The sequence below is a fragment of the Parus major genome, chromosome 2, assembly GCF_001522545.3.
Source record: "Parus major isolate Abel chromosome 2, Parus_major1.1, whole genome shotgun sequence".
Taxonomy (NCBI): Eukaryota; Metazoa; Chordata; class Aves; order Passeriformes; family Paridae; genus Parus; species Parus major.
Window position 1 is genome coordinate 23,144,843 of NC_031769.1, and position 19,291 is coordinate 23,164,133.

General features: G+C 39.6%; 1 protein-coding gene across 1 annotated transcript in view; it reads right to left on the bottom strand.

The window, feature by feature from the left end:
* Positions 1-19,038, bottom strand: part of CDK6 (cyclin dependent kinase 6) — a 135,063-nt gene extending 116,025 nt beyond the window's left edge. The window contains exon 1 of the mRNA XM_015618216.3: positions 17,315-19,038. Within this exon, the coding sequence (XP_015473702.1) occupies positions 17,315-17,547 (233 nt within the window). The 5' untranslated portion in view covers positions 17,548-19,038. The remainder of the gene's footprint in view (positions 1-17,314) is intronic.
* Positions 19,039-19,291: the final 253 nt, after the last annotated feature.

Sequence of the window (19,291 nt, forward strand, 5' to 3'; positions counted from 1 at the left end):
AACTGGCAGTAAATTTTATTCGACTGTTTTATTACTACAGGGCAAATGCAACTACTTCTTTTGGGGCGTCTTTCAGCAGCATGAGATGAAGGTTTACATTTTAATGTATGGGTAGTTTTGATATAAATTCAGCATTTTGTAAATTACAGTTTATATCAGATGTAAACTCATGGCAAAACTGCACTTCGATTGTTTTGCGTACATCATTTTCCACATTTCTGAAAGAAATGAGCAACCTGTAATAAATCTCACAAAACAAGGTCTGGTTCCTGGAGCGCTAAAACATCTTTACATGTAGGCAAATGAAAACAAGGTCCATGTACCCAGGCAGTGCCAGCAGAGCAGGGTGTGCTGCAATGGCCAGGCAGAGCTGAGGGAGGTCTGAGCACAGTGGAGCCCATGGCTGAGGCTCTGGGGGCTAGCATGGCTTTGTGGCCGCCAGCCAGATCACAGCATCAGCGGAATCGGGAGGCATCTGCCTGGGAGTGAGGCAGGGCTGGCTTCCATCTGCTTGCAAAGCAAAGCAGTGGACATAGATTACTTAAGATCATAGAGACATCAGCAAGAGCCTTAATTTGCCAGAATTATCGCTTCAGGTCCGTCCTGCTCCTACATTATTCCCTACCCCAGGAACTACCTTTTGCACTTCAGGGTATAAATGTTGGGTGAAACAGAAATTGTTCTAACCCTTTCTAAGCCATATATGAATTGCTTTATTAATGTAATTATTTTCATTTCAAGAATGAGTCAAGAGACAATGAGGGCTGAAGGAGTTGCTCCTCATTATTTTCTTTATTCCATCCCTAAACTCCACAACCACCCCATTTACCTCTGTTGGGAGAAACAGCACAAAAATACCACAGCTGATGGTATTGAGCCTTTGTAGAGTTGACTAAACAGGCAATGGTATACACCATACAGGCCCCACAGAACCACCACAGTCTACAAAAGCCTTTTCTGTGGTCAGCCTGCCTATTCCAGTGACATGCTACCTTTTTCTTCCTCATCTTCACATTTTTCCCATTTAACAGAAACACTTATTCCTCTTAATTCTACTTTAGTGCTTCTGTTTATCTTCAACTTTAAAAAGCAGTCAAGGAAAAGACAAATTGTCACAAATATGAAAAGTATGTAATCATATTTGACATCATTAGAGTACAATTTTTAATGTGAATCTTCAGGCTTACTGCACCACAGGTATTTAGTTATGGTGTCACTGAACTACCAATTTTAGCAATTGCTGTATCATACAATTTCTGAACTTCTGTGTGAGTGAACAGTTACCAGTGATACTGGCCTACAAAGATAATTTTTTTTCACTGACATGTCCAACACACAATGGAATAGAAGGAGACAGGAAAAAAAGTAAGATTCTAAACTCAAGGTCTAATTAAATCTAAGAGATACAGGGAACACATGAAGGGAATGTACAATCTTGGGTAGTAAAGATATGGCTCCATTAATTGCATGGAGGAGAAAAAAAATCATAAAACTCTCAAGGTAAGTTAAGTAATTTAGAAACAAATGTCCCAAATTACAAAATCATCCCAGGACAAACCTATGCATTTAGGGTAATCAGTACATTTAGGCATCACTTGTCCTCTCTCAAAGATTCTCGATGACTTCTCATTGATCTTCAATTAGTATCCTAAAGCTTAAGTCACAATGTAGGAATGGAAGAAAAAACTGAGACTAGTTGCCTGCTTTAATAAGCGCTCACACAACAGACATTTACACTGAGAATGTGTAGATCCCGCAGGACACAGGATGTTTGCTACTCTTCCACAGCAAATGCAGAGCTAGGAAAGCTCCAGCTCTGCAGCTTTTCCTTATGGCGCACTTCAGTTTGAGAGCCTTACCGTCACCCCAGGTCCCTGAAGCAGTAGGATATTCATGAAATGAAACTCCTAAGTTATTCCAGGAAGCTGACCTCTACCATTTTACACAGGATATTAAATAGACCCCAGCTGTCTCCACTTAGAAGTGACTTAGTTCACATTTTGTAAAGGTCCATTCGGCTGCTTTCTGAGTTATCGCAGAATTGAAGTGACTTTCTGTGAAGAAAGACAAAGTATCCTGTGATTTCCTTTACCTGCTTTTCATGAGGGCATATCTTGGTTTTCAAACATCACAACTGGCATCTAGATCTTCTAATATAAGAATGTGTGTCTCAATTATGAAAATATTTGACTGACAAATAGCTATCTCAAGTCCACTGAAAGAAACATGCACAGTAGAGCTTTATTTTTTGCTAAACCCAAGTAGACACAGCAGTCTTCCTTTCAATGGATGCCTCTGTATGCAAGCACTTATGGTGTATGACTACAGATCTAAATGCAGTACAGTTCACACAATTCCACCACAGGAGGCAGAGAAGTGACATGGATGTAGGTCTTTCAAAGCAAAATAAAACTTTGTCAGGCTTGTGAAAATAACAGTGATCAATATATTAGAAAAGCCATGATAAACCATGTCCATTCAGAAAATTTTGATTCTATTTCAAGAACTCAACAGACTTTTCAAAAAAAGCCTCAATTTAAAAGCTGACAAATGCTATTGAAATATTTTTGTATAAAGGATGTGCTCTGGGGATGACTGAGTTCTCAAACTAAATGACTAATGCTGATAAGGGATGGCAATTTCATGCTTGAAATCAGGAAGATTAAAGTGACCTTGAATTTTGCAAGATCTGAAAACTTAAAAAACCCTCAATATTAAAGGAGATACATAATCACATCATCTAAATACTCTCTGAAGCCCTTAAAAATATATATATTTATACTGCAAACAAGAGGAGGAAAAAAACCCATCTGTTAAAAAAACTAATTGTGCTACTTTCAACACTCACATTCCCTCTTTAGTTGCCTTCTGCCCAGGTGAGGTTAAGCCAACAGATGTCAAAAGATGCCTGGGATCTTTGCCACTGATTTTAGAATTTATAATTTTTATTTACTCTTTCCAGAACACATTTAAGAAAACGAACTATTTTATAACAATTTAGAGTGAGATGGTATTTCAGTTCCATGTACCAATTTTCAGTGTCATGCAACTTTTTAAAAAACATTACCTTTTGGGATTTTTTTTTCCTGATTTGTCCTCATCCCATTTCCATTTTTTATAAACTTTAAAAAAGAAAACTGTTCTCATATTTTTAAAGCACAGGCAATGAACTAATTGCAGGCTATATGTCTCACAATCATAATCCATGTTACAAAATAATAATTTTCAAGTTAAATGCAGACAAATCTTAACATTTTCATGGTTTTCCTTTTCCACATATATCCATATGTGTAATATGCATATCCAAACAGCTTAATACAGCAGATTATTTACTTTACTACTACTGTATTGTCTTAATAGTTCCATAATAAACAAAACTGTTTTCAAGCCTTTTATGTCAAATTATAAAACAGACACTTAACATAAAAAAATCATGGAGCAGAATCTTTTAGCAGTATTGACTGACTGATTTAAATTTTGAAAGCTATTACTGATCAATGTGGGCTGACAAGTTTTGAGATAATAGAAAAATAGAAATTCCCCCAAAAATATTCCAAGAGATAAAGGTATAGCACCCCTGCTTTGCAAAAACTCAGGTCTTGGACAATTCAGACTGGAATGTAAGTTAGACACCAGAGTTTTCCAACTATTTGCAGTTGTACAATCATGCAATTTGCCCAAAATTAAATTGAGGCAATGAAACTATGTGCAGCATCAAAAATTTTTTCAATAATGACAAAATAAACCCGCTTAGTGGTAAATCCTGTATGAGATCAGTATGGCAGAGTGAAGAGTAATGACCAAAAGAGAAACCACAACTGAGCAAGCTTTGAAAGGTGCCTTAAACTACTCATAGACCACATGAGCTGCCATCTCCAACACACATCATCAGTTACTTTTCCTCTTGTAAAACATTAACAATTTTTGACCAAAATGGCTTCTGCTGGATCTTAAAATTGGCACAGGGTAAGCAGGCAATGCCCATCCATCCCAGCTACTATCAGTGCATTTTAGCACTTAAATGCCAAATACATGCTAGAAGCAGACTGTCTGAAGCCAGTAAATTTCACAGAAACCCACAGCCACACCCTCCTATTACAGAAATGCATAATTTTTGCAAAGTGACAAAAACAAGTGCCTTGAGTTTGTACAAGCTCTTACCAACAATCCACATACAATAGACTTTGGTTAAAAAAAATTTCCCCGATAATACTCATTTCATCTTCCATCTAAATTCTCGTGGCCCAAGTACCCTCTGATTTCAGTACTAACTTTTTGTTCTCCCACACCCAAAATAATTTCTTTTTTGATTCTGTGAGATCTGTTATTTACTGTACAAACTGCCTACTAGCACTTCTACTTTTCACCTTCAAATTTTACTGATTTGCACTAATCTCAATGAGACAGAGCAAGCAACAGTTGAGTGGCCATTCTACATTAGAATCAGAGAATGGTTTGGGATGGAAGGGATCTTAGAGATCGTCTACTTCCAATGCCCCTACCATGTACCCTTCACTAGAGCAGGTTGCTCAGCTCCATCCAGTCTTCCCTGAACACTTCCATGAATGGGGCACCCACCATTTTTCTGGGCAACCTGTTCAGTGACCTGCCCACCCTCACAGTAAAGAATTCTTTCCTAGTATCTAATCTTATCTTCTTTCAGTTTGAAGTCATTCCCTCTCGTTCTGTCACTACAAGTCCTAGTAAAAAGTCCCTCTCTTTCATTCTTCCAGGTTCCCTTCAGGTACTGGAAGACCACAAGTAGGTCATCCCAAAGCCTTCTTTGTTCTAGGCTGAACAAACAGTCTTTCAGCCTTCTCTCACAGGAGATGTGCTCCATCCTTCTACCCATCTTAGTGCCCCTGCTCTGGGCTCACTCCAACAGCTCCATGTCCTTCCTGAGCTGGGCACCCCAGAGCTGGGTGCTGTGTTCCAGGTGGGATCTCTCTCACCAGAGCAGAGCAGAGGGGCAGAATCCCCTCCCCTGCCCTGCTGCCCACGCTGCTTTTGGTGCAGCCCAGGACACCTTTGGCTTTCTGGGCTGTGAGTGCACATGGCCAGGTCATGTCCAGCCTCTCCTCCACCAGCACCCCCAGGTCCTTCTGGGCAGGGCTGCTCCACATCCCTGCATCGCCCAGCCTGAGTGGATACTGGAGGTTGCCTTGACGTAGGTGCAGCACCAGCACTTGGTCTTGTTATACCTCACAAGACTCCCATGGGCTCACTCCTCAAGCTTGTCCACCCAGGCTCCCTCGGGAGTCAAAATGAGCATTTCCAGAGAGCAATTCATTGTACTCCAGCATGGGCACCGAGGGTGGGGAGGATGAATTTTTCTCCTAAAGCACAGGCTGGTTCTGTACTCATTATGGGGAGATCCTACATGACTAGATGGAGTACACTTTTAATATTTAGATGATTAAAGTGTCTACTGGCAATTATCTCACATCCTATCTTGTTATGTGTGGCTATGTGCACCTATTGTGAATCCATCATGATACACTGGAGCACAGCAATAAAAAGGGTAGAAAGTCTGCTGTGTCTCTTGAACATCTCCCATTCTTTCAGAGAGTTTAAGAATCCAATACTCTTAAAACTGTCCTGTTGTATCTAGCACCCAGGAAGAGGATATAGATCTAAACAGCAGCCAGGATTTCAGTGACTGGAGAGAGCATGACATCAGGAACGGTGCATGACCCAGGTGACAAAAACTTCACTGCTGTAACTCTCTATTTAAGTACCCACCACTTCAAGTCTAAGCCTTTTCATATCATTCCTCTTGACTGCTATGTTTTTGATTACTTCTTGCTTCTTAACCTATCTTTTCTAAAGCCTATTGTTACTATGTCAAATTTGGGAACCATCCCTTTTCCAAAAATGTCAGACTTAATTGTTGCAGCCACTATGACTGTGTGTCTTGACTATCATGATTTCTTGAATCAGCTATTACAAGTTACTTCAGGCTATTCAGAGAGTGATCTCTCTTTTTTCTACTCCAGGAAGAACTACATCATTTATTGTATCTCTAAGTTTTGTCTTTAAACTTGGTCTACTATGATCAGTGGTTAAATGGTGTGTGCTTTACGGGTACTTTTGTGAACTTAGTTTACTTTACAGCTTCCAGAATCATAAGCTCAATGTCCTTTCACTGATGTACGGGACAGCAAAAGATTATTAGCTTTTCATGGCTTAAGCTTTGCTCCTGCAGAAATTGTTCACTCACAGTTTTGGGTTACTGGAAACCAAGTATTCTTTGAACTGTATTTTCTTACAGACACCACAATATCCTTCCGATTTACGATATTCCAGTATACTTTAAATGTCTGCTAAGAAAACTCCCTCATCAGTGTCATTCACCTGACTGCCATCTATGTCCACAAATATATATAATATATATTTATTATTTATATATAACATAATATATATAATATATATAATACATATAATATATAATTTTTAGTCAAATTGATTACCTCTCTCTTTTGTGTAAATCCTAACTATTCTTGCTCTCATACTACCCTGATCCTCAGTTCCAGTCTCATTTTTGTTTGTATTTTTTCACTTCTGCACAAATATTTGCTTCTGAAATAACTGACATCTCTAAGTGATGTTTTAATCTGATCAAATAAAATTTAAAAGTAACAAAACCTTCCTGAGTTCTTAAAAATAGAGACAATGTGAATAATAAGCAACGGAGAATTAAGAAATTCCAGGTAACGCTTTTTGTTTGTTTGTTTTAAATGATGCTACAAACATAAAGGCAGTATGATGAATGGGATATGAAATGCAGAGGTATGGGTGCTCAGTTCTGCAGAAGTACTAACATGTCTGGGCCCTGCCTTAAGTTTAATGAGACATATCATTCTAATTTTCAGACTACAGCCATTGATTCCAACCTGTCTGGATATGGGTATTACTGCTTTGATCAAAACTTGCTGCTCAGCATTTTATAAAAAGCAGAGATAAACAGTGAGGCAACAAATTGATTAGAGATGTCTGTGGGGAAACCACAAAGATCAGTGGGTAGGCCTATCTCCATTAACAATCTAGAAGGTTATCTAAGGATAAACAACACTAATTAAAGTGCAGATGTTGCCTAATCTCTATGTCATAAAGTTCACAAATACAAAGTATGCTGATAGATAAAGTCGGCAAAACAAGACTCACTTTATAATCTTCCCAGCACAGAGAAGTAATATAGGTCATTGACTTCCATTGTCCTGAGGGAACCTGGAAATCAGTAATAGAGGTTCTAGTGCTGTGTTACTGAGTAGCATTAGACAAATTTCAATACTGTACAGCAAAGTCTCCAACTGTAGCTCTAGAAGCATTTGCCCTTGAAGAAAGGAGATGTACACTGCATTGAAATGACTGTACCTTTGATGTAACCTGGAGTTTGAGAGATAATGTTGTGCAAGATGCTTAGGTGACAACACAGAATGAAGTATTTCAGAGGATACACAGTGAGTCAGGAATTATTTGTAGAGCAAAAATGGAGTGTAACTACAAGTATAACAGGTCAACAGAAATGCTACATCTACTTCAGTGAAAAACCTAATGGATTTTTATACGCCAGTTTGGTGAACTCAATAGTTGCAGCATCTAAACTCTAGATGGTGAAATCTCAAACATGCACTCTTGATGGGATGCTGCTGCACTGTCTGCCTGTGCTAATACATTTTCATTCATCTTAACACTAGGACCTTATGATGTCAACAACCAAAGCTGTTTGAATCAGTGTAGCTCTTTCAATTCCCCAGCAGAAACTCAAGCCCTAAATGTGCAACTTGATTCTTGGATTAGCTGGAAGATGGGTATGCAATTCTGCCATTAGCAGCCAGTGTTAGGCTAATGACACAGATGAACAGTTAACTATGCATATTGCTTTTCAGAACATAATGCAAGAAGCAGAAACTCTTCCTTCAGCTGTAATCCTCTGGTTAAAATATTGTATATATGATGAGGCACTATCATGAAGTCAGGGCACTTAAGGATCAGAATTGTATTTTCTAGAGAACACCAGCTGACTACCATTTATTGAATGTCTGCCATTTATTATATATGAGATATATTTATATTCTAGACAGCCATGGGAGTTTTTCTAGGAAAATTATGTGATCATCACTGAGGGAAACTGAAGAGCAAAAATCATACAGAATACATAGTACTGTGAATCTTAAGTATCTAATCTGATCTTTAATATGCAACATAAAAAACCACCCCAATATATTTATATGATGAGGAAAGGGGTAGAAAATCAAAACTCCATGAAACAAAGTGGTAATCTTACTGAGACTTACTAAAAGGGCTTCAATTTTAACTTGGATATAATGTATCTATGAGAATCCTGCCATATTTCTATGTTGGATTTTACTACAACTTTATTCAAAATATTGTTGCTAGGCATGTTTTAAATCTGTTGTAAATATAAGACTTTCATATCCTGTGTATGTTTTTAGTACCGTGGTGTTTTTAAAAAATGTATGATTCTGTATTTCTATGCATTAACATTTCCAATTTTTTGTAGGAAATTAATTCCTTGTCACAGTGAGGGAAAGTTAAACATGACATTAAATGTCTTCACAGCATTCCCTTTTTATTGGGAAAGAGCAGAGTACGCAAGGTCCTCTAAGGTTGTTTCACTTCAGCAGTAGCTGTGTATCCAAACGAGTCCTCCCCCAAACATCTAAGCACTGTCAGTACATTCCCAACTCCTACAGCCAAGTTAAAGTGAAAACGGTCTTAGTTCAGTAATGATTGAGGTGGTTTGCTCTAATCAAATTAAACCAGCCAAATGTTCTTTTCAAAGGTAACTGTCTACTCTGCAGCTGTATGCAAAATACCACATCAAATGTGGAAAAAAAAAAAAAAAGTGATAGAATTCTATCCTTACAGTAGAGCCCTGGCTCCACAGATGAAGAGAAACAAAAGCATCAGTGCAGCTAGGAATTACGATCAGAAAAAGCTCTCAGAAATATGCTAACTTAAGGAACAGTGAACAAAGTACTGAAATTTTCAGTTTATAATTAATTGATTTCAGGGAAAAGGGAGCTCTCTGGCATTGCTAAACAGCAATTTATCACACTGACCACACTTCAACTAGATATTAAAAGACTAGCCAAAGTTTCAAATAAAAGAGAGAAAAAAAAAAATCACACAAGCTTTTCCACTCTATTCCTCACTTCATTTCTCTGTTTCTATCAAATCTATAATGTTCTGCACTGACTAATGTTTCAAAAATCCAAACTCAATAGGTTTCACTTAAACTCAGTATGATTCATCTATACTAGAACTGAGCTTTCAATCATTAAATATGGGAAATTCCTGTAAAGATGAATTCATGTTTGAGTTAATTTTTTCTTTTCTTTTATTAAGAGATCAGTCACCTGCTAATGATAATCCAGAGTAATAAGCAGTCAGTGTTGGTATGAACCCTTTTAAAATAGTACAGAACTTTTTGCTAAGCTCGTATATTGTTTGCTAGGTATGTCATGGGAAATACACCCAAGGACAACTCTACCAGCAAACTGGCATTTAGGTGTGTGAAACGTTCACCTCGTCCTAAAAATTATGTGAGATACTTCAGAGAACAGAAACCCATCTTCTTCTGAAACCCTAAAAAGACATCTAAAGAATCATATGAAACAGTTTCTTGCTACTTATATACAATATTTTTTATTCTGCCTATAGAAAACACAACTGTGTTGTTAGAAATTTAAGGTCTGATTTTAAAGGGATTATTTAACAGACTATTTCCTTTTTTCCCTAATGATGGGACCAATTGTCAAAGGTAATGGGTAAATAAAAAAATATTAAAACCAATACAATAATTTGGATGCAATGAAGTGTTCTGAAGAGTTTGGAAATCAAGAGTCACATTTCCACCCTTTGATGATCATCTCATCAAAAGCTTCTGACATGTCAGTCTCCCAAATGGAAAATGTCAAAGGACACAATGGAAAAAAACACTCCTTGGAAAATTCTGAAGCGGATTATTTATTAAATACAAATTCTTTCGAGTTTAAAGGTATACCTGTTAAATAATCGTGCCTGCATAATTAGAAGTATTTTTCAGAATGTAAGAAGATATGAAGAACAGGCATAAGTGCAGAAATCTTCTCTCTTTTAAAAGAAAAAACACAGCTTAGTTAAATATGTATATAGGCACACTTACCTTCTGATAATTTGTTAGATCATTAACAATCAACTCATTCAGCAATACTGGAAAATAACTAGACATCATGCCAAGCAAACAAATCCTCTATATACATCAAAGTCTTGGAATAAACTGCAAACTTCTATTTTATTTACAGTTACCAAACCTTATAGAATAATTTTATAACTGCAGAACTAAACTACATCACCTAAGAATTATTACAGCGACAAATAATCACTCTTGATGTCAAATTCATGTTACTGCTCTGTCAGGATAGTTACATTACTTATTCTGCATGATTCATTTTAACTTTTAATAGAAATATTTTCTAGAAATAAGGCTTCAATCTAATACATGAATAAAATCAGTATCTGTGATTGATATTCTGATGTATATTATCTCTAAACTGTATCCAGAAAGATGTTTTAAAATTCAGTGCATCAGTAGTATCATAGCTATTTCTATTTGATAATGCACTTGGACCTGTGTTAAGCTTCAAACAACGGCTTAAATTCCACCAAGCCCACCTGAGTGACTTAGTGCTTTGCTAGGTCACACTCTCCAGGTCCAGCCTGCTCTCTTTTAAACCCTGGGAAAGAAAGCAACTTTTCTTCTCCCTGCTCTGTTCCACACTTCAGCCAGAAGTGAGTACCATGAAGCAAAAGGGAAAGTCTCAATGAATCCACCATGGCCCCTGTCTGTAAGTGTGGACTACCCACCCTCCTGGCATCTAAACCTTTTCAAGGCTCAGTTTTGAATGCTGGACCCCACTCCATTCCCTTGCCTGGAAGTCACAGTCTGCCATCAGCAATGGCTGTGGTGAAAGAAGTTGGTTTTCCATTCCAGGCAGGACCCAGCCAGGCTAAATCTCTTCAAGAACAGCACAGACATAACCATCCACAGATTTAAAGAAAGAAGGGAGCACTGCAAATAATCTAAAAATGACTAACATTTACTCATACAGACTCATGCAGGAAACATGTTTTTTGTAAAAAACTTAAGATTTAGAATGAGATAAAATACTTTTTAAAAAGTATTGTACTCGCTCCAGAAACTGAATTTCCTAAGGCTCAGAAGTCCCTTTCATACTCAACCCTTCCTTCCTGACATGCTCTTATCTTGTCCTGTTTCTGACAGATCATGTATTAAAACTAAATCATCACATCCATAACTAACAAACAATTCATATGATTGGCAAGAATATCCTTGTTTTCCCTGCACATGCTCGTTCTGTACTGTAAGGTTGCAAGCAGATGATGACAGGTCAGCATTCACACCCACTCTCTGCCCAATGTCCTCTGACAACTTAAAAAATTTCTCCAAGTCCTATGTGCCATGTTCAGTGGCAACCACATCATTCCCCTTTGACCTCCAGCCATCAGAGAAGCCAGTATTTCCAGGCAGGCAGTCCTTTCCTCCCTGAGACCTTTGCAGTGTCCCTGGCAGTGGTCAGTCAGTGCAGGGACGATCTCCCTTGCCTTCTGACCAAAACTGCTCTCCAGCCTGGAAATGCCTTTCCCTTGCCAAGGCACTTCCCGTCTTCACATCTGCCTTGAAGACCATCCTGTTTGTGTGAGACTAAAACTGACTCTGAAGCTCATTCAGTTTTTCCTTCCCATTACTCATCCACCATTTCTACCTCAGCTGAGATTCATCTGCCACACAAATACTTGGCAAGTTTCAAGTTCAGTTTCTTCTGTTCCACTCCATCCCTGTATCTTATTTTACTCCTTCTGTGTGAAAGACAATCTTTCAAACCAGCAATGCAAAGATCACCATTTCTTTGTTGCTAGGGGCTTGCCAGATGCCATACTGAGTGATGCTACACAAAAATAAATTGTATCGCACAATACAGCACACTGCTGATGTGCAAAAATGACCTCACAGACTAGAAGTTTAACATTAACTTGGCAGAAAAAAGAAGGAAGGAAGCAGAGTTCGATGGAGACAAACACCCCCTAAAATAGAAATGTTTCTCTGGAGAGGATGGAACATCTCAATGATTATAAGATCATCCTTTCAACTTATTAACAGTACATAACATAAAGTCAGAAGCCAACATCAGCATCACCAAAAATCAGAAAGAGAAATAAAATGAGCTACTGCCTTTTGAAATATTTTCCCTCTGTATGCTTCCTATAAACATTTCAGTTTAACAAACAGAAAAAAGCAGAACATGTTCAAATTGTCTTGCAAAAGGTTAACTAGGTATGGATGATCTGCTGATCAGAACTGATACATTCTGAATGCTTTATCAGGTTAGACAGAAAATAAGACACTTAAAAAAGACCTTCTAAGTACAAGGAAATTTCAAGACTCAAGCCATTTACACACTTCTGGGACCTCTGAGCAAGGTCAAGCAGGTGCTGGTTTTTATGTCAGCATACATAGGGATGGAGGAGTGACGTGTGTGCCAGCCTCTCTCCCCAACACTCAGGTGGCCTGGCCAAGGCAAGCAGCTGATGGGCTCTACCAAGCACTCAAGTGCAAACCAAGAGACAATGGCGTGGACCACTGGACTGCAAAAAGCAGGGAAAAAGCAGCATGACATGGCTGCTGCACCAGAGAGCAGTTTACAGTGACATTTATATTTCAATGATATAAAATAACATAAAAACATGAACATGGCATAACTGTGTAAATAGTCATAATTACTGTGTTCCCTTCTACTGATTTGTATACAAAAAAAAATGAGGAATAGATTTAGACTTCCAACTAGGTGGATCATTCTGTTGAAGCTAAGTCAATTAGGTGTGGCACATATTCTGCAAAGTAACAGGAAGCACAGAATCAAGACTTTTCATTCTTATATGGTTATGATCACTTTGAATGGCAAGATCTGTGATACTTACCTTTGAGACAGCAACCCAGACTAGATTACATTTTAATATGTCATATTCAATATCGTTTCAGTTATTTAAAAACTGAGTAGTTACTAAACCATGAAAATACGAAAGAAGTTGTATTTATAAAAGAAAAGTTATGAGCTAGGAAGCAAAAATAAACAGCTTTGCATTTTTGTTCAATTTGGTTAAGGTTTACTGCTATTAAAACTGTTAAATATAAATACGATAGAAAACAAGCATGCTAAGAATGACTGTAGTCTGTCTTGCGTATCACCTTCCCAGAGTGCAAACTCACAGTTTGATGATGATTAAGATACGGGGAAAATTATTCATCTGATTACCAGCAGGAGAGAGATAGAATGAAAGCAAGATACAGCTGAATTTAGCATTATAATCACAAGAAGAATTTTTACAGATATCTTGCAGCAGGGTTTTACACACAGGAATTTCCTTAATCTAGTATGTCATTTATTCCTGGCAGTCTGTTCTTTTCTATATATATTTCATTTCTCCCAACTAAAACAGCATTAAGCTATATAAGTGCTGGACCAACTTTTGTCAGATTTGCTTACTGTATATACAGCAGTTTTATTAAAGCATTACATCTTATTATCTGAAAGGTGAGCTAGAGGAGCACCTTGATCATCCTAGCAGCTGCAAGGGACTTTTCCAAGCCCACCACATAGCTATTTTCAGATTGATTCACAGTAAGCTTTACTCTTGAAGATTCTATTTTTAACTTTGTTTTGTGAAAGTAAATAGAATAGAGTAAGGTGTCCTGGCAGAGAGGAGCTCTACAAAAAGGGCAAAACACAAAAGGATTTTAAGCACATAGCAATTCTCTTAATTGCCTTTTCCCCATATGTTTCCATATACCACTCTTAACTTTCCATTACTGTACAGAGATTATCATTACCATCACTGTTCTGGTGAAGACTATATTTCCCCTTGATTCTTTTCTTGCACCCCGTGTTGTTTTGTTCTGCAGTGAAGTCTTATCTAATTTCATTATCTACCTTTGTAAAAGCAAATGTGCTGCAAAAAACGCATCTCCTCGTTGTACAAATATAGAAATTACAGACTTGGAACAAAAGAACACGAAATAAAGCTCTCCTAATTAGCAAGCAATAGCATGGAAAAATATGATTAATATTAAGTTTAAAATTATTCTCCGCTATTCAGACATCTCTCCCTTACAGAGAAAATTCTCTTCTAACCCTAGTCCCAAGCACTGGAAACCAGTTTTGGCTCTATTTCTCAGAGGAAGTGAATCTACAACTGTTAAGACAAACTGGGGCTGGAGTAGCAACACTAGTTCTGAATATTGGTTCTGATCAGCAAAGCCATGGAGCTCCACCTATGCCTACAAAGTCCTGGGTCTTTCCTTACCAAACTGTTCTTCACATTTAGCACCACTTCATGGCAAAAGAGAATCCCTGGGCTGCTGAGATCCTTACTGCACTCTTTGGAGAAGCCCAGAGCTACCATCTGAATTGAAAATTACACTCAGCCTAAGTTCATGGGGCCTGTGATCTCTGCTGTCAGCTGATGCCAGAGTACTACAGAGTAGCACACGGCCTGTGCAGCTCATCTGTACAAAGTCTGTCTTAATTTTGACTCACTGAATGGCTGCTGGTTTGCATTGAGCAACTCATGGATCATACATGCCACTACTCAGAGGTAACAGATACAATACACTATTTGCAGTTCCAACATAGTTCTCTCAGGCTAGTTGCTTGTAATATTCAGAAAATAACTAGATATCCCCTCAAAATCAAAAATATTTGGTTTTAAATATTTGTGCTGTTATCCCAGTGCTGTGAAAACAATGTACATTTTAATCCAGTATGCAGACAATGCATTTGGAATTGTTTTTATTTATTAGTCTGGCCACGATAGCAGTTTCCAGAATGCATGCCCAAACAATTAAAATATTTTGAGCATAATATGTTCAATGAGTAAGTACAATTAGATCGCTGCTTAAAATTGCAGAACTTATTTTATAGTATTTCCTTTTCTGAGTGTATTTACATAATACAAAAACAGATGCTTAATTTCAATAAATTGCAAACTCTTCTACCATATTTTGTAACAGAACTGGGCCATTTAAATGTTTTCAAGTAATTTTTCCACTTGAAGGATGTGATTCTGGTCACTCCAAAGGCCTCCTTATCTGCTCTACAGATGAAAACTACGGGAAAAAACATGAGTTTTTGAGTATCATTCCTCACATTTTAGAAGAGATAAAGTTTGAAATTGGTTATCTTCTGCCTTTTTGTGGGAAAAGGCGTGCAATCGATGTCCCAGGCACCCCGATACATTACCAACCAGGCCCTTGTGTCTGAAATACTGCTTATGGCAAAAGGTACAGGCTTCACAACACCACTGTTAGGACCTGGAACATGCTTTCACAGATTTTTATATTGAAATTAGATTCTCATATTACTGGTTAAAATACTCACTGCTTTGCAGAGATTAAGTTTTCATTCAAGCTTGTAAAAATATCTGAAGCTTCAATGTATTTATGCAATGCTCCGTTGAGATTCAGTTGCACTTAAATCAAGCAAAAGAAGCCTGCAGTTGCATAGTCAGTTCATCAAATAGCTCTTTGGAAAACAAGAACTATACTTTCATTATTTAGCTGCATTCAAGATTAGAAGGCTCTTAAAAAGATCTTTTACATCATATGGAAAGATGTCAATGCGAGAAAGTTCTTAAGTATTATGTTCAATTATTCCCAAACAAGATTTAGCTTTCAAATATATAAATGCCTTAACCTGGAAAACTAAATCCTCATTTTCTCCCATAAATTAATGGGCTGCATTTCAAAGATTTTGACAACTCCCAATTATCCCTCTACTGCCGAGGAAGAACTTTGCATGTGCTCCTCTAAACCAAGCCACTTGTTTCAGTGTTCAAACCTATGTTTCCTGCTTTTGAAGTATACTGACTAAGCCTCTGGCATTACTAGGTGCCAGCCAAAATAATGGTTATTAACTGAATTGTGGATTTGCTTGATGAGCAATGGAAGTGTGAGCTGCAGTCCGTATGTGTCCCACTGCTCACTGAAGTGACACCGATGACATGCACTCCATGGTCAGCATTTCAGAATACACTTTGCCTATTCAGTTTTGACATAAAGGAAACAGTCACATTAGGCTGCCTTGAAATGAACAAAAGTTAATTAATCGCTAGCGATCGACTTTTTAAATTTAAATATTATTCTCTGTCTCATGTTTCCTCTTGCACCTAATAAATACCCCCTGATCTTAGACCCCACAAAAAAGGATGATAACACGTGCATGGCATTTGAAATACACCTGTAAGTTCAGAGTATCTATTTCTCTAAGACTGAAAGAGTCTTGGTGTTACTGAAGTACAAAAATTATTTCCTTCTGCTGCGTAATATGGGCTTAAGTAACACAAAGAATAGGAAATACTCTTGCTAATACAGCACCACCACCAAGATGCTGACCAGTTTCAATCTGGGTATCTGCAAAGTGAAGCGTACTTCTTGAAGTTCATCATTTTAATAAAAGACACTCACAGGCAGCTGAAGGTTTCTAGCTACAGAAAAATCGAAGAGGTTACAGTAGGGCTAGCCTTATCATTGAGAGCACAGGCCATTTATCCAGGATTTATGTTACAGACACAACAGGAAGGACATTCTGGGGTCACTGCCACCATTTTGTGAGCAAGGTCTGACACCTGTACTTTTGTTCTCTTGGTAGGACTATCAGCAGCTCATGGTGAAAATTAGTATCAAACAGTACTCAACCATAAGGTTGCCTGAAAAGCATGAAGTCTTAAGCTGTTGCTTCTCTTTAACACAATAATCTATAACTCTCTCTAAAAGCATCTAAAAAGGCAGAATGCACATTTCACTACTGCTCTCATCCTTGCCTGTTCTATAATGAACAGAGCTGCCAAAAATCAGCTGCAGCTGGCAGTACTAATAGTTCAGACAAAACCAGGGAGACTTTGGGGTTTTTTTCATTTTCTCTCATGCCTGAGGAAACAGTATATATATGGCTCCTTGCCCATCCATTCCAACACTTAAATCACACACCTATGCCTCTGGAGATGGGTGTTTGTGTGTGTGGGAGGCAATGCACAGGGATGAGGTGAGGCCTGGCAGGCAGCACCATGGCCTGTTGAAACCTCAAACCACACTTCATGCACACAGTTTAGTGCTCACTTCAGCCACAAACCCAAACTAGTGTCCATTCCATTTATGCCCCCAAACTCTTGCTCACCCAATTCACGTATTAAACCCAGGACCCCACTGATCAGGACAGTCATCCCACTTCCTCACCTGACCACGTTGGGGTGTTCAAATGTCTCCAGGTGCCTCAAAACTGCCACCTCTCGGATAGTGGACAGCGGCATCCCCTCCTCGCTGGTCTGCACCCGTACCCGCTTCAGCGCAACAAAGCGACCTCCGTTCTTCAAGTCTCGGGCTTTGAACACCTTCCCATAGGCTCCTTCCCCAATCTCAGCCACACATTCATACTGCTGGTCAGCGAGGTTTGTGCTGTCCTTATCCATGCTGGCACCAGTCCTCTTCCTCCTCTCCAAGTGCCTTGAGGTGGCTCTCAGTCTCACTTTCTGAAAACCAGTACTCTGCTTGGGTGCAGACAGGCCACACACTTGGTACCTCTGCAGGAGAGGCAGTAGGAAGCTCTTGCCCTCTTGCTCTTGTTCCTTTTCTGTACTGACCACAATGTGCCTCCTCTTCTGGCCACCAGGAATTACCGTACAGTCTTTGGGAGCATTGCCTGTGTAAAGCCAAACAAATCTGGAGGGCAAACCAAGCAAGAAAAGTGAGTTTAGTTTAGTTTACTTCATGGCTTTGCATTGTTCAAAACCTGCTAGAATCAAGCTAATAGACAGCTATACGCAAAGCAAAATCGTGGTGGAAAGGAAGATGTGAACCATGAGGGTGACATATGTATCAACGTCCCCAAGTGGCTGATAACACTACAAAGTTATCACGGTCTGTGCAGAAGGCTAGGCATTCGGCTACAGAGCAACAGCATGCTGAGGGGTTTTACTGAGAACGGGCTAAAGGTGATGACTCCGTGACACATGCGTGATGGGGATGGCAGAGCTACCTACGCATGTGTGAGAGGAAGTGTACATCCAAGAACCTATGTCAGGATTTCAGAACTCAAAGCTCTCTTCACTGAACGTGGTGGAGTCCTGGATATGTATTTTGCTATATTACTGTCATTTGCTTGTAAACAATAGCACTTGGAGGTTTCTGCCTTGGTCTGCTCTCTCCTGTGCTAAGCTGTTCATGAACAGATCATGATCACATCACAAGAAACAAAGGGCCTGTGGACAGTCTAAATACATGCATACTTAGACAACAATAATACATTATGAAGGACTGCGCCCTGAAGTAGATTCAGAAATATGCACTTTAGCAAATATATTAACAAGCAAGGATGTTGGCTGTGGATACTGCTACATGTGTCACTGGCAGCTCTTTGCAATGCAGCATGGTCAAAGATGTCTTCAGGAACAGCATGCTCTGCTGCAGAGTGCATTAGGCTGGAGAGCAGCAGCACTTCTTCTGCTTCCAGCTTCATCCACTTTCTGCAGGACTGGGCAAATCGTCTCCCCTCATCAATTCCTCCCTTCCCCCTAACCCTGTTTAATACAGCGGTACAGGGACCTCCACGACTGCAGCACTCTCCTACACCACATTTTTACCGTGCTAAGACGAATCAGTCCCAGATAGGCGCGTCGGGGATTCCGAGTCACTTAAGTGGAATTCAAGCAAAGAGCACCTATTCTGCACACTTAAGCTGATCTTATACCTTAGCTGGAGATGAAAAGCGCAATCGGACAGAAACCTGTGCCCACTGCCCATCCCTTCTCCTCAGCTGCAGCCAGAGAACCCTGCCTCGCCGGCTTCAATTCCCACCGCAGCTGCCACCGCACCGCCCCAGCCACCGGGCAGCCCCGCGTCCCCGCCTGCAGCATCACTGGGCGACACCGAGCGTGGGCCGCCGCGGGGAGCTGCCCCGAGCCCGGGGTGCAGAAAAACCCCTACCGGAGCCCGGTGTGCAGGGGATCCCCGCCAGAGCCCAGTGTGCGGTGAACCCCTGCCCGCCCCGAGCCCGCTGTGCAGGAACCCTGCCCGAGCTCGGTGTGCGGGGAAACCCTGCCCGAGCCCGGTGTGCGAGGACCCCTGCCCGAGCTCGGTGTGCTGGGGACCCCTGCCCGAGCCCGGTGTGCTGGGTACCCCTGCCCGAGCCCGGTGTGCTGGGGACCCCTGCCCGAG